This window comes from Dryobates pubescens, chromosome 19, assembly GCF_014839835.1.
Source record: "Dryobates pubescens isolate bDryPub1 chromosome 19, bDryPub1.pri, whole genome shotgun sequence".
NCBI classification, from domain to species: domain Eukaryota; kingdom Metazoa; phylum Chordata; class Aves; order Piciformes; family Picidae; genus Dryobates; species Dryobates pubescens.
Genome location: NC_071630.1, coordinates 11,367,465 through 11,383,791, shown reverse-complemented (window position 1 = coordinate 11,383,791; position 16,327 = coordinate 11,367,465). Strand labels below are relative to the sequence as shown.

Below are 16,327 nucleotides of genomic sequence, written 5' to 3'. Positions count from 1 at the left end.
TGGGTTAGTTTCTTTCCCAGCCCATCAGTCTCTCTCCCTTATTCTTTTTCTTTTCACTTTGGGAAGAAAGAGTTGTTCACAGAGAACATCTGTCATTCATTTAGCAGCCAGCCCAGCCCTGACCATTGACAGGGATGCATGCAAGGGCACAACACTCGCCCCATAGACCTGTGCTTCTGGTGGGGTACAGGTCACTGGCACAAACACAGAGCAGAGACAATATTAAAAATTAGGGAAAGGGGATCTCTCTACCCTACTGAAGAGCCTGCATCATCTCACCCTTGCTCAGTAGTGCATCCCAAATATGATCATGCAGTCACTGATGCGATAGGTATCGGCTGAATAATTTTACACTCATGCATCTATTCTGCATATAATGCTGACACAGTAATGTGTAAGAACTGTCTCAGAAAGGAGGAAGTCTTTAAATTCTATTCTAGTCTCCTCTAATGTCAAGCAAAGCAGCAACATATACTGTCTATACACCCAGATTCCACTACCTTCTTACATGGAGTGGAGGTACTATTACAACATAACCTATGATGCTCCCAGCAGTTGCACAGCATTGCTGCCTACTATAGAGAAAGTGGCATCTTTCCTTAATCCTTTCTTCCCAGACCTTCCAAGTTTTTTCTTGACATGTTTAATTGACAGTACTTCATGGCAAGATGCACCTAGGTAGGGAATACACTGAAGGCCACCTTGGGCCAGCAGCTGCCAGTGACTAACATGGATGTTGTGATTAATATGGCATCTGAGTCCAAGTCAATGATGAGAAATTCAGAACGCCTTCTAAATCAGACTACCAGACCCTTCAGACAAGGGAAAAACGTGTTTGCACCACTTATTTCATTGGCCATTAATGCTATTCCTAGAGGACACCTCATTTAGATGTGCTTTCTCCCAGTTCTTCCATTTCAGCTCTCATACAGGCACAGACAAAACTATTGAATCAGCCTGGTTTCCTGTAATGGCTTTTCCCCATGTTTTAATGACTAAAACAACCACAGAGTTCAGAAAGATAGAGCTTTTATTTCAAAAACAAATCTGACAGAGCAGAGGAACTGCAAAATCAGGTCAGAGTTCCACATAGCCCAGCATCCTGGTCTTCACTGTGGGGAGCAGCTGGCAGTTGGGGAAAAATACCAAAAGACAAAGCATAGAATGATCCCTCCCAGTGCACTCTCCCTGCAATCAGCTGTCCAGAGGGTTCCTTTAAATTGCCTCCAGACCACCAGAGTGAGCAACCACTAAGAGCTGCACAACTAAAATCATATCTCATTTCTCTCTAAATCCTTTAATACCCTTGACCTCCACAGCATCCTGAGTTCCACACTCAAAACTGAGCATTTTGCAGAGTAACATTTTTTTTTGTGAGAGCTGCTGCTTGTTAATGATGCTGAGACAGGCTTGGGAATGTTCATGGGGGAGAGCTGTTGGCTGTAGGGTGCCAGGAAGAAAGGTCAGGTCCTTTGGCTGTTGAACCAAGCTGCAAGTTTGGAACTGGCTGGGCAGCTTCATCCCTGTAAGAAGAGCAACGATGCTGAGTTAACATCCTGTGGTGAGGAGGAAGAACCAGACACTCACCCTTTAATTTCTAACATGGCTTTGATTTGGAAGCAGATACGAGGTGTGAGACTACAGGAATTTTGTCAGCATTGCCAAATGAAGCCTTTCTGGGGCAGATCTAGAAACACCAGGATTGTCTGGACTTGCAGAAGATGCCTTGTTTGGATTTAGCTGAGACTTTCCGTGCTGGGTGATTTCCTCCCCGATGCAGGTTTTGACAGCCAGTGAGAGGAGTGGAGCAGGCACCTGGCAGCAGCTACAGGCCACAGCCTTCCAGTTCAACCAGCGGGTGTTTGGCACTTTAATGGCCTATTTTATGTACTTGAAATGCAAATGGCTTTTCAGAAGAAACTGAGCTTTCAATCTCTTGCAACTCCTCTATGGCATTTCCTCTGACAGCCAAGAATTAATGTTCATTTTAAAAAGCAAAGTGAATGTAAACAACCAAACTTGCCTTTTTCTCATGAGAGAAAAGACTCAGTAAGGAAAAGGCTCGAGTGAAAGACTGAAACAATCATGTGGCAGGAGAAACAGGACCCCACTGTGAAGAACACACTTTGTCAAGGCATTCTTGTGCTGAGTTTCTGATCATTTATCTGTTCTGTGCTCTAGTCTGACAAATGCTTGGGTGAGCAAGCCACACACTGTAAAAGCTTAGTGTTCTGCTTGGGATAAATGTCTCATTATTTTCATAATGTGACTGACAGCCTAAGTAAGAGGCTCCAGAATGGCTCCTCCACCAACCCAAAGCTATATGGAGACCTACAGAAAATCCTACAGAAATCTACAGAACAAACAACCAACTAAGTGCCCCTGGTTTGTGTGCAAGGATGAAGTTCTTGTACAATTATTCCTTGTCAAACAATGCATACAGTGTTTGTCAATTTAATTAAGCACTACATGAACATTAATTTAATTAAGCACTATATGAATTAACACAATTTAATATAATATATATAATAAACACAATTTAATTAAGCACTGTATGAACATCATTTCTTTGTATCAGACAAAAAAAACACCCTGTGCATTTATGCTTCAAGTATCTATGGAGCTGCAGCCACAAAGACCAATACATGAGAATGGGATTTTTTTTTACCTCTTGTCTGTTGTTATTTTACCTGTAGTAAAATTCAACCAAGCCCCAGCCTTGAGTCAATCCATTCAGTTGGAAATCTGCAATGCACTCGTGGAAAACACCTCTTCCAGTCAGGCCATTATACACCACAGGGCAAGCCTGCTTGTCCAGCCTTGCAGAAACTTCAAAGTACTTGCCACCTTCGATAAGAGCAAATAAGGGAAGAATGTTTGCAACCTTCAGGAGGATTTTATCTCAAAAAAAAAAAAAACAACCCAAAAAAACAACTCTCAAGAACTATTATTTTTGCATATGGTTTCTTCTTATACTTTTCTAGAGAGCAATAGTTTTCCTGTCTGCTTTGTAAAGTAACTCTTTGATCAAGTCCTATTTCCAGAGCAGCTGAATCACATTTTGACACCCTACACATACAATGTTACTTAAGCCTAGAAGTATGTTTCTCAGAGTGTACAACCATGCATTGAACTTTCAGATTTGCTCCAAGGATCACATGGAATTTCGCTGACTAGCTTTTCGTCCACTAAATTAACTGCATGCCTAAAAGCTGAAGGCAAATCTAGTTGGGCCACATTTAGCTTACCAGCAGTAAAAGTCACTCCATATTCCTCCCTGATGACACCATCGTCAGCCATCTCAGCCAGTGAGGCGTTGGACCACTCAATCCCAGCCTTCCTCCCATCAGGGAAAAAGACATAACCAACAGTCAGGCTGAAGGAAAAAGAAATGGAGCAGATTTAAAATTCAACTATCCTTCAAATGGGCCAGCACATTGACCTGCCAGAGCAGCTCAATGCTGAGCACTGCCTTCATCCCTGGATAGCAGCAGGAATAAAGGAAAAAGTTATATTGGGGAATATTGCAAATGATGAGTGGAGGAAGTCAAGCATACAAGAAAGATGAGGCTTGCAGGATGGATTGTGGTGGACAGGTGGCACAGGCAGGTCACTGGGTCCCATTTGGTTACATAACCATAACCAATGGTCTTTAGGCTTCTGGATGTAGAGAGCATCAGTCATCAAGGCAGGGCTCCCTCTGTAAGCCCCACTACACATTCTTGAATAGCTGGAAGTGCTCAATTTATACCTCTAAATCATCCAGGCAACTGCATCACCCAAGCAGTAATGGAATGGAAAGGAAGAGATTGAAGGTAACAGCTGTCCTTGTGACCAGCTGCAGATGGAAAATTGGGTGGAGAACAAGAGGGTGGGGATGGAAATTGGGCTGTACAGGTTCAAAGCAAGAATGTGCATATATGCATCCTGCAGAGCAGCTTCTGCCACCTTTATATTTTTAGCATAAAATTCCTTGGTTTACTTACTTAGTTGTGGTAGCTGGCATATTAATGACTGTTAAATGTGCTGCAGTCCCATCCTGTAAGAGACCAAGAAAGAAAAAGCAGCCTAATTTGTGCAGACTCATTTCTGTGGGTCCTACCTTGGCCTGACTAAGACACTGGCTCTAACTCAGGCTTTGCAATGTGCTATGAATTTATACAGTATCACAGTATCACTAAGGTTGGAAGAGACCTCAAGGATCATCGAGTCCAACCTGTCACCACAGACCTCATGACTAGACCATGGCACTTTTAAATCTTCTCAGTACATCTGCCAAGAAAACCTGGCTGAGAGTTTAAGAATATAAACTCAACACAGTAAGGACAAATTAAGGATATTAAGACAACAGAAAGTCCACAGCAAGAAGACAGAGGAGGAGGAGGGAAATAATGCATGCAGAGATATCAGCTAGCCATATTCAGAACTGATGGTCAGCCTTGTTTTGACCAGGTGTTTCTTCTAACCTGCATTCTATTCCTAAGAGCAGCATAGAGGAAAAGTGTTAAATAAGAAGGAACTGGAATTGCGTGGGTTTATTCATTTGTCTTCCATCCTTGAGTTTGAATCCTTTCATGCTCCACTTGGGCTGCTCTGAGCCAAATATAAACCTATGCTGTGATGTTCTACATGTAAAGCACTCGGGGTATGAGGACTCCAAACTTCAATTGGCAATAAACTTCAATTCCTTCTTAATAAACAGCCAGATGGCTTTTAATTAGGAAGGGGAAAACAGCAGTCATTTTAAGTCCTGAATAACGATGAAGGGAGAGGTTACCACCTGATTACACAAATTACAGTGCAAAAGCAGAGTCTTATTAAAAGGCACACAAGCTTATGTTAAATCACAGCAGCTCCTGGATCTCCAAGTATGTGGGATTTTCCAAGGTGTGTTTTTATGCTGGGGAAAAAGTTTTTATTCTGAACTCAGTCTTAACTCCTGTAAACAGAGAGTTTAAATTTCTTCACGCCCGTGTTGGCAAAGGAAATGCCTTTTCAGGAGCATCTGTTCGGGTTGCATGCCAGCTTCTCAGGCCAGCATTTAGCATTTCCCCAGGCTGTGTACTCCCAGCAGCCACAGTGCTGACTCTCCTCCAGCACAGCCACAACAGCAAAGCAGAGAATTAGAGCTCAGCACAGGCAGAAATATTTGCCGACTGCTGTCATGAAGACTCAGGATGCCTCCAAATACCTCAGGCTCTCAATTAATGTGACGGCACTGCCTCAGCTCAGCTGAGTGCTGGGTATTTGAGGCAGCTGAGAATCTATCCTGTAAAGCTGCCTACTTAAATTTATATTTAAAAGTTTTTTTAAAAAAAAGGAAGGGAAAAAAACACACAAACATTTTCAAGTTATCAAAACAACTGTTGGTTCAAAAATCTCAGTTTTTACACACATGGTTCTGCTTTGGAGAGCATCAATGTGTGCTAATTATGGCACCAGTTAGCACTTCTGATTGCACACTGTGGATGCCTTAGTTCTGGTTATTTAAATATAGCTCACAAACTCAGAAACATCTCCATTTTCATAGTTAAGCAGCACATTGCTATGTCAGTACCTACTTCAAAGTGTGCCAAAATCATGACGTAACGGTAAATCTCAGACCAGTCCCGGACACCTGCCAAAAAGAACAAAATCACTCAACTGAAAGAGCCCCATTGCTGGAAAAGAATGGAATGGAATGGAATGGAATGGAATGGAATGGAATGGAATAGAATAGAATAGAATAGAATAGAATAGAATAGAATAGAATAGAATAGAATAGACCAGGTTGGAAGAGACCACTAGAATGGAATGGAATGGAATGGAATGGAATGGAATGGAATGGAATGGAATGGACCAGGTTGGAAGAGACCGGTAGAGTAGAATACAATGGAATGGAATGGAAAGGAATAGAATAGCATTAACCAGGTTGGAAAAGACCTTTGAGATTTGACATTAACTTTGGATAAACAACTATCCACTGACTGGTAACATGGTACAAATGTGCATGTCCTTAAAATGTCCTCTGAGATGTCTTAACTTCATGCCCAGGCATAAAAGTGGTTGGTCTTGAAGCTAATCTTTAGGCGCTCTGTCCTACCAGTACCAGCTACAGTGAAGGCAGCCAAGTGAGTGAATTATTTCTGGTGTTGTTACCGTAAGAGTGGCTCCGAACACCTTTGAGAGAAAGTTCAGTCTTCTCATGATTTATCTCAATTTCTCCAACAGCCTGACCCCACTGCTCATGTCGGAAATGTTGGTCCCTTTGTCTGGGAGGAAGCAAAGAGTCAACAGGCAAAATCAACAAGGTAGAATCAAGGCAGCCCCAATGTCAATCTGATAAGATTTATAACCCCCTAAAAAAAGGAGAGGTTTCAGAGCATCTGGCTCATGGCTATGCCAGATTTTACACATTAGCAATCATTTTTACATTTCCCAGTTACTGCTACATGACATCTATGAGACACCTGAGAATGAAACAGGAACAAATTCCCACCCTGACAGACTGTAAAAGTGCCCTTTGTCTGAGAAATTGCTGAACTAAGTCAGCAGGTATCATCAGTACAGACCACACACTACTGGTATACCTATTTTCTGCTTCTATTCAGTCAACATACTATTGATGCTCATATTTTCCTCTCATGTTTTCAGCTCTTTGAAGCTTCTGTAGTAATTACAACATCCACTTTAGCCCTGACATGATTTATTGAGCTCTTTGCTTAGATTTACCTGTATCACTGAATTAGAAATAACCTAAATCAGCTTGTTAGGAATTAAAAAAGAATAAAAAATATTCATAATGCTCAAGGTTTCACAGGCTAAAACTGTGAGCAGGTCCCTCCATCCACACATCAGGAAGACCTCATGTTGTGTGCATGATCCTCTTTTGGAAATTTCCAGTTCTGGTGTGGTAATGAAACCAGGAGATACCTGATAGGAGCCATGCGCTTCATTAACTCACTTCCAGTTAAACTCACCTTCTAAAATCACCTACAACAATACATGACAGACCCTGAAGAGATATGTAGAAAAATTACTATTAACCACAGAAGAAGTTAATCTTGTCTCTTACTTTTTGACCCTTTGGAAGAACTCCATTGTCCATGGTTCCAGGGCAATAGCCTGTGCAAATGTGCTGGGGTGACTGTCAACGTTAAAGTTGAAGACTTCCGTGAAGTTGTCCCAACTAGGAAAAGAGGGTAAAAAATAAAAGGCACTGGTAGCTTTCAGCTCATACTAGGTCAAGCTGTGCACTTGCTACTCTAACTGTGACAATTTTTGTACCTTAACATTATTGGAAAATTCCCATTCTTGCCATTTCGAATGTGTGACTACTTTTCATGGAAATGAAGAAAAAAAAAGGGAAACTGAGAAGAGCAGCAACAACCCTCAAGGGTCAACAGATCCCATAGGAAGGGAAGCTGGTAGAGCAAAGTCAAGTGAAAGCATGCTGCTTTGTCTCATGCAGTCTGCTCAGAGCTGCAAATCACAGAATCACAGAATGTTAGGGGTTGGAAGTGACCTCCAGAGATCATTGAGTCCAGCCTCACTGCCAAAACAGGATCACCCAGGGCAGGCTGCACAGAAACACATCCATGTGGGTACAGGAGACACCGCAGCTTCTCCAGGCAGCCTGTTCCAGTGCTCCATCACCCTTGCCATGAAGAAGTGCCTCCTTGTGTTGAGGTGAAACCTCCTGTGTTCTAGCTTGTGCCTGGTGTTTCTTGTCCTATCACTGGGCACCAGCAAAGAGAGACTGGCACCTTCATCTTGACACCCACCCCTCAGATATTTATCGACATTGATAAGATCCCATCTCAGCTTTCTCTTTTCAAGACTAAACAGCTCCAGTTCTCTCTTTCTTCATAGAAGAGAATGCAGCATCATTTCACAATGTGGTGCTACTCTAACAGCAAATTCATGTTTTATCAGACAAACAGAGCCTATAAACAGAAAGAGAAAGGAAAGTCATGGGCATGAGCCTTGGAAAGTAGTAATCAGCTCTCTAACCAAAACCTCACTGCACATCCCCAAAGCACATGTGAAGCAATCTTACTGAAAAGAGAATTTAACTGGTACAAGTTCCCCTTCCTCTTCACTCCACTGCTGTCGGTAGGGTCCTTTCCTGTAAGGCAAAGCATTATAATTTTGTATCACTCCTAAACAAGAAGCAAAACATTTCTTACATGTTGAGAAATGGGTGCAACAGGAGACACTGCTGAAGAATTACACTATTGTGTGCTAAGGTGGAATGTCAGTGCTATGTATCACTAACTGTACTTTCATTCCATACAAATCAACAAGCACTTGTTAGCAGATAGCTTTTGGTTCAAGTTGGTTGAATATATTTCCAGATAGAGTCAAAAATACCTTGGTTTTGTGTATGGATAAATGAAAGTGCTGCAATACCTGAGCAATCCATCAAAGTTTATTTTCCAGCGTGTTTGGGGCTCCAAGTATTCAATAGTGAGCCCTCCTCCACTCCAGAGCTCTTCAGATTCATCACTCACCATCATGTTTGGATGTTGTGGGTGCTAGAAAGACATTTCAGGGAAACATTTGCTTAATTCAATAGTGAGGATGCAATGTGGGTGAATTCCTGCTCTGATGGTCTTCTGCATGACATTCGGTTGAATTAGCATTTCAGTTCTACCTTCTGTCTGGTTATTAGAGCAGGAAAATTGCATCTAAGCCACCTGAATTATAAGATGACACATTACTGCTTCAGATAATTACTTGTGTGAAAGGAGGCCACTGCAAGAAATCAGCTCCTTACGCTCACAACTGTCAAGCTTACAGCCAAGCCATTGCAGGGCTTTGGGGTAAATTTATTTTTAGACTGAATTTGATGGAACTCTAAACTGATTTATAAATCTAGTGCATGCAAGCTCCCAAAACTCTTCAGCTGCTCTTTGAAAAATATGTCCCGTTTCCTAAAGCTGTTAACTTGTCCCATCTGAAGATGAGGAGAAAATTCTGTGCTCTGAGGGTGCTGGAGCCCTGGAGCAAGCTGCTCAGAGATGTTGTGGAGACTCTTTCTCTGGAGAGATTACAAACACAGTCCTGGGCAACCTGCTCTGGGTGACCCTGCTCTAGCAGGAGGGTTGGACTAGATGATCTCCCAAGGGTCCCTTCCTACCCCAGCCAACCATTCTGTGAATATTTTTTTGCCTGGAATTCTAACAATGGTTCAAGGTAGGAGTTAAGCTCTGCTCTTGAATTTCATCCTATATATCCACCACTTACTTCAAACTCTCCTATTCCATCCACCCTCAGGAAGAGCCACATCTCACAGATCCCATCAGGACGTTTTGCAAGACGAGCAATCACAAAGGTTTTGTTGGCCTCTGCAAAGCCGGTGAAGTAAACTGAATCAAGAGCCTAGGGAAAAGGAAAAGGAAAGGGAAATGGATCTCAGATCCAGCTGGAGGCAGGAAAAGAGAGGCAGAAGGTGAGTAATTCTTTGTTTTCCATCTGTTTCTTCTCAGGACTCAGATTTTACTTTCACTTTTAATATTTAATAGCAGGCAATAAGCAAACAGCCAGAGAGTTTTGCAAGCAGCAGTGAAGCCTCATTTGTAAGAATGGACAGTCCACGTGCTCAGAAAAGGACTGAGATCCACAACATTTAGTCAAACAACAATAACATCATAGAGTGACACAAGAGCATTTTTCTTTTCCTTTTTTTTTCTCTCTCCCCCCATCCCCCCCCCCTTATCAGGAAGCAGAGAGGAAGCAGACAAGAAGCTGTTTTAGAGAGAGAATGAAATTACTGCATGATAGGCTTGGACAAGATGAAATATTATCCTGAATTAAGATGATTAATTTGCAACGAGTGGTTCCCTGGACCAAACTTTATGAAATGTGTCACCAATAAGGACGTCTGTGAGGATGAAACGGAGCTACAATCACGTTCCCTGGCTACCTCCAAGCTGTTATGCATCACAACTAATACTTAGGGCAAACAGAACTAAAATGGAACAGAAAGATAGTAAATAATAAGAAATTCAGCACTTAATCAACAATTATCAGTTGGCCTGGTGTAGGTCCACTTAAAACCACACATCTCAGAAACCATTAGGCACAGAAATTACAACTCAGATGTACACTTCCACACGATTCTGCAGAACTTGCTCACAGGGAAGTTTTATAAGCTGGGACATGGAAATCAAGATTCAGGAATGCATTTTTGGGCATGGATGAAGTTCTGCTTTTGGAAAAGTATCCATCATAAAATGCCAAAAAAATGAAGAATATCAGATTATTATTGTCCTTACGTGTATAATTACAGGGGGTGGGAGGGTTGCGGTATTGAGGGCACAGAGTCTGGAAATACATTCGGAGAGATTCTGCTGGCTGCCAACACAAAAATTCAGATACATCACTTCTGGAAGTGTTTTCCAGATGTGTTTTTGTACCTCTTTTGGAAGGGTGGCTCCACTGTTGCTGCCTAGAGGAGCAAAGAGGAAAGCACAGACCTCTTGGTTTTGCCTCAAACCACCCTGGATGTCCGTTTGCTGTAGAAGCAGGTGTCACCCTTGCCCTATCAAATCCAGTCAAGACTGTGAAAACACTTCAAAATGCTCTAAGCAGCAGTTTAATTAGTAGAAATGAAATGCAAGAGAAAACAGCCTCTTTATTTAAAGGCTAAGCTGAAGCCTCAATGCATTTGTTAAGTAATACAAGTTAAGAATTCCCAGAAGGCTCCAGGAAATGTTAGCAAGAGGTTGATTTTTCACATAAATTACTTAGGATCCAAAATTTCAGATGATATCTTGGTGAGGCAGGGAAAACTGAGGGAAATCCTTTCTCACCAGCCTCTCTGCTTCCCCTTGTCATCAAGGAACACAGAAAAGCCCACCCTAATCTCCCAGTTAGGCATGGTGAGTATTTGACAGGTTGGTCCATGAACACAGGCAAGGTACAGGTTGTAGATAAGAGGGTTTATTAGTTTTTAAGCTGACAAATACACCTGGAAAATTAGATTCCATTCAGTAAGTGTGCTAAAATAAAAGGCTCTTGTGGCTCATAGTATATCTGCCTTTTCCCATCAACATCAGCTGGTCTGATTAGTCAACCCTTCTCCCTGCAAGGGTCAGCCAAGGTGACAGTCCCAACCTGCCCTCACTGGGATGTGTTTAAGGTAGGGAGAAGGATGGGGGTCCTGATGTTTCAGGAGTTGGGTGGTAGAGCATGTCAGGCACCCAGGATACAGGGGATAGGGTACAAGAGGGATGAAGGTCTCACAGGGATGTAGGGGTCTGGGTTAGAGACAGGTGCACATCCCTGAGGGATGTGCTTTTTGCAGATGAAGGTGGTGTGGGTCCAGCAGGGTACAGGTCCAAGGAGAATGAGCAAAAAGGGTCCCAGAGAATGAGGGTCCCCGGGTTTGGGTGATAGGGATACAGGGGATGGGGCCGCAGGAGATGGGAGTTCCAGGGATGGGAGAGAGGATGCTGGGGATGAGGTCCCAAGGGAACAAGGGGGTGCCAGGGCAAGGGGAGACAGAAGTACTAGGGGAGAGAGTGTCACAAAAGCGAGCGCCAGAGAAGGGGACCCCAAGCCTTGGGGTGCCGGGAAAGCGGAGGGACACTCACGTGGGGGTCGGGGCGGAGCGGCCGCGGCCGCCGGGGCTCCGCGGGAACTGCGCCGGCCGCCCGCTGCCTGCCGGCGCCGTGGAAAAGCAGGAGGCAGCCCAGGGCCCAGCGCTTCAGCGGGACCCAGGAGACGGGAGCCGCCGCCCGCCGTGCCCCGAGCAGCACCGCCAGCAGCACGGCCGCCAGCAGCGCCAGCAGCCCCGGCATGGCTGCGCGGAGCGGAGCTCGGTGCTCGGTGCGCGGAGCTGGGCGCTGCCTCCGGCCGCCGCCAAACCCCGCCTTGGGGCCGCGGTGTCCCGGAGCCGGTCGCGGTCATTTCCGTGAGGGGCTTGTCTCGGCTGTCGAAGCGCTGAGGTCACTCTGGCGCGCTGCATTTATGCCTTTTATTTTTTCACATGGTTTTGTGGGGTGGGCTGTTGTTGTTGTTGTTGTTGTTACATTTTTTCCCCCGGGAAACGGCGCCTCTCAATGGACGCGCTCAAATGAAAGCTCAGGCACTTCCCTGGAGAGGTATAGCCAAGTTTCGAGGCAGTGCGCCAGGTTGAAGTGTGGTAGTGCAGGAGAAGTGGGACGCAGGGTCTGCTCCCTGGAGCTATCCAGGGGTGTCAGGGCAATAGCTCTTCTCCGAGGCGGAAGGTTGTAGGCGTTCACAGAATGGTAGAATGATTTTGGTTGGAAATTACCTTTAAGATTATTGAGTCCAATCATTCTCTAACTGTACCAAGTCTGGTGCTAAACTATGTCCCTTGGCACTACACGTCTGTGACTTCTAAAACACCTCCAGGGACAGAGACTCAACCATCTCCCTGTGTGGCAGTAAACTGAGTTGGTTGTGCTTAGTTAATGTGAATGGGAGACTTTAACCCACCACACCCTGGGAAACCCATTCCAGTGTTTGAGAACCTTTTCAGTGAAGAAGTTTCCTCTAATATCCAACCAAACCCTCCCCTGGTGCAACTTGATTTGAACGTTGTAGATTTCAGACCATGAGACCATGGCTTATTGAGCTGTCAGTGCATATCCTTTGCTTGCTCCTGTTGCCATCCAATGGGCAGTGAAAAAAGGCTCAGAAGCCCACTTCATCCATGGCACCAATAAAAACAATCTCAGCAAGCATCTGTTCAGTGTCTTGTGTAGGTACCATTTCTGGAAACCATATCTTGGAAGGCTTTTGGCTGGCTGTACAATAGATGTTTTTATTCTTTATGCAATTAGCAAGTACTTAGTCTCGTTTGCCGCCACTAAAATAATCCCAAGCCTCTCAGGAGTGGTTGAAGGCTTTGGAAAGAGATGGGGCTCTCAGGACCTGTACTTTCATTTGTATTCTGAGTGTTTGGACTGCCTGTTAGATCCACAGACTTCTCAGTGGAGCTCCTGTTACTTGAATAAGCATTTATTGTACATTGTTATGCTTCTCTCAATTGTCCCTTGGTCTGGTTTTATAACCACCTCTGCTGTGGTTTGTGTTTAACGGATCAGTGCTTCTGGTTCTTTCAATTTTCTTCTCTGACTGCAACTCGGTTTTAATAACCTCCTTAGCTCTGCTGCTCTCTTTTTGCCTTTTAGCTAGTCTTTTCTGACACTCATGTGCACTTACTTTTCCCCTGTTATCAGGTTTCCAGCTATGCTTCAAAAGCCTATAGTGTCTTAGATGTTCCTTTCACCTTCTTCTTTAAAAGCCTCCTTATTTTCACAAAGTTCCCCTTTTTTGAGACTGGGCACAACTGCTGTGTTTCACTTTATTGTTGTTCATAAGCTACATCAAATTAAAAACAGAAGGGCAGGAGCAAAAATAAGAAAGCACAAAAAAAGCAGAAGGCACAGGGATTAAGACAATGGGGTTCTGAAATGTATTTCTGTAAATGGCTATTGCTTCAGTTAATATCAAGTGGCAGATCTTAGAGTAAATCACCTAGAGTAGGCAGAGAGCCAGAGAGATAATGAGGTTATTTTCCTACTTCAGATTGTGTTGTGGAGGGACTAAAAAGGTCTAAAAATAGGAGCTGTGTCACAATGTTATCACCCTGCACCTGCAGTACAGCAGATAGGGCTCTGTCCAGAGGAAGGCTGCAAAGGGAATGGATTATGAAAAACAGCTTTTATTTTTCATTAAAATTTATACTCAGTATTGACCCAAAGCAATATAAAGTGAGAAAAGATCAACACAAATGACAAAGCTTTGGGACTTTACAAATGTGCCATAATTAAACCCTCAGGAGCTCTAGGCTGCTTGATATCTAAGGGCCTGTGAAATGAGAGGTTTTTGTGAACTTTTCCTTTTTTTTGACTAGTGCAGTTTTCAAGAGTCAGGGCTGGGCCAGACACTAGACAAGTGACAGACACTCTCTGTGAACCCTTCTCACTTCCCAAATGCGAATAGAAAGGGAATGAGGGAGAGAGATTGATGAATTGGGAAAGAAAAATGCAACAGCTTAAATGAAAATAGCAACGATAAAACAAAAGAGATACAAACCAATATCAAACCAACCCCCTGATGGCAATGACATCACTGTCAGCACTGATGCTGGGGGCAGGTTCTGGGAAATTCCTAGACCAGACCCAGCAGCAGATGGGAGCTGGATTCAGAAGCTGAATTCTGGAACTAGATTCAGGAACACATGAATTGGGATTGAAGGCAGAACAGACAGAGTCCTCCTCGGATGCGGCCACTGAAGAAGAGGCTTGACCATGGTGATCCCTCAGCTATATACTGAATATGACTTGAATGGAATGGAATCCCTTGTTGGTCAGTTTAGGGTCACCTGTCCTGTCTGCTCCTCCCCACAGATGTACAGCAAAGTGGTACACCAGATTTAGCAGTGACTTTGGCCAAGCACGCCAGTCCTTGCTACTAACTCCAAACATCAGCATTATCACTTCCAGAAGCAGACACTCTCCAAAACCATGCTGTTAATTTCAGAAAGTGCAGTTATTAGAAGAGACTGACCTGGAAAGTCAAATCACTGACCAGATTTAGTTCTGTTGTAACTCAAACCAGGACAGCAACCCACGAGCCACTTTACTGCCCTCTGCCAAACTGTTGGAGTCTTTACACAAATCATCTGAATTTCTGTATTTGCATTTCTGAGGGCAGGATAAACAGGGCATGAATATTTCATATGTTCCTCTGATATGTGAAGTATTCAAAAACTCTCCTGTAGCCTCACCAAGCACCGTTGAAGGTATTGTGGCTGCCTTTATGGAATCTGTAACAGAGATAAGCTCCATTCCTTCCTATGAGGACAGGAAGCATGGAAACAATTTGCTTCGTGCAATGTTGTGTTTCAACATTTCTTAGGTAATTTGTTTGAGGACTTGGAATTATCTCTGGCAAACAATTTATCTTGGCAGTTCTTGTTTGCCATATAGAAATGGGTTCCAAATCAGAGGAACCTGCAGAACCAATGTCCTGGCATGTCTGGTAATGTTTTTAGCATGGCAGAAAACAGTGCTGTGCATATTAAAACAAATCTTAAGACGTGCTCCACCTGCTTAGCAAAATAAGTGGGGTGGAAAATATTCAACTGATTTGTTTGTTTTTAAGCTCAGGAGGAAATGAGGAACCTGTGATTGATATGGTGCTAAGAATACAGACAGCAAAGAATTTAAGAATTTCTGGTTAGCATAAATTTGCTAACCTGCTCTTTTAAGCATCTGCAATATTGACCATCAAACTTCTCATTGCATAGTGAAGGCTTTAAACAGCACTGCCTCTCAAATCCAGCTGCCTGGCAAAGGGAATTGGTATGTTAGGACTCTGTTCCACCAGGAAAAAAAAAATACTTTGGCACTCCTAGAAATCAAAGGCCTGCAAAATCAGATTAAGGGTAACTCTTGAGGTGCAAAATGGTTCTCAAGGTCTGTGCACTGTGATGAGCCCTGACTGCACTTGCTGTGCAAAGCTATCCAGTCTCTCTTGGAGAAATCAAAGCCAAGAGGGAAAAAAAGAAAAACACCAAAAAAGGCATTATGAGCTCTTTTCCTCAGAGAGCCTGGAGAAGAGGAGGCTCAGGGGAGACCTTATTGCTGTCTACAACTACCTGAAGGGTGGTTGTAGCCAGGAGGGGGTTGGTCTCTTCTCCCAGGCAACTAGCACCAGAACAAGAGGACACAGTCTCAAGCTGTACCAGGGGAAGTTTAGGCTCGAGGTGAGCAGAAAGTTCTTCACAGAGAGAGTTGTTAGCCTTTGGAATGTGCTGCCCAGGGAGGTGGTGGAGTCATCATCCCTGGAGGTGTTCAAGAGGGGACTGGACGTGGCACTTGAAGTCATGGTTTAGTAGTCATGAGGTCTGTGGTGACAGGTTGGACTTGATGATCCTTGAGGTCTCTTCCAACCTTATTGATTCTATGATTCTATGAAAGGTAAACAGATTTTCAGAACTACATCCAGAAATAACGGTTGGACTCACATTTGCAGAACAAGACCCAGACGTGCTTCAGGAAAGATCAGATCTAGGAAGATCTAGGAGAGAATTTCCTGGTTTCAGCCTCTATTTAAGTTACACATCATATATGTGATGTTTCTTTTTTATATTAAAAAAAAAAAAAAAAAAAAAAAAAAAAAGTCCACAAAACTACCTTGATTATGGACTTTTTCTCCCTGGAGATAAGCTGCTGCTTGGCAGTCATGAGAGTGATTAAAATTTTGCCTGCCCCAGGGCTGCAGCAATCAGTGGTGCTCCATCCAGTGGGCAAATGTGCTAAGTTACAGCGAGGTGACAAGTTACTAAACATCAGTTCCACCAAAT

At 43.6% G+C, this 16,327-nt stretch overlaps 1 protein-coding gene across 1 annotated transcript; it reads right to left on the bottom strand.

Moving 5' to 3' along the window:
- Window positions 1-1,012: 1,012 nt before the first annotated feature.
- Window positions 1,013-11,876, bottom strand: LOC104303853 (uncharacterized). The gene is made up of 11 exons (XM_054170207.1): window positions 11,580-11,876; window positions 9,229-9,363; window positions 8,392-8,516; window positions 8,039-8,107; window positions 7,055-7,168; window positions 6,139-6,251; window positions 5,562-5,617; window positions 3,987-4,039; window positions 3,249-3,376; window positions 2,691-2,847; window positions 1,013-1,523 (listed from the first exon to the last, which is right to left on the bottom strand). Exons 1-11 carry the CDS (start codon window positions 11,784-11,786, stop codon window positions 1,421-1,423), a joined length of 1,260 nt encoding a protein of 419 aa, XP_054026182.1. The 5' UTR covers window positions 11,787-11,876; the 3' UTR covers window positions 1,013-1,420.
- Window positions 11,877-16,327: the final 4,451 nt, after the last annotated feature.

What these genes read in the sequence shown, in the direction of transcription:
- LOC104303853 (XM_054170207.1), bottom strand. Translation starts at nt 11,786, where the DNA reads ATGCCGGGGCTGCTGGCGCTGCTGGCGGCCGTGCTGCTGGCGGTGCTG. An exon ending in TGATTTTGGCACACTTTGAA is followed by an intron (nt 4,040 to 5,561) that starts GTAGGTACTGAC and finishes GGTCTCTTACAG; the next exon opens with GATGGGACTGCAGCACATTT. An exon ending in ATGCCAGCTACCACAACTAA is followed by an intron (nt 3,377 to 3,986) that starts GTAAGTAAACCA and finishes TTTTTCCTTCAG; the next exon opens with CCTGACTGTTGGTTATGTCT.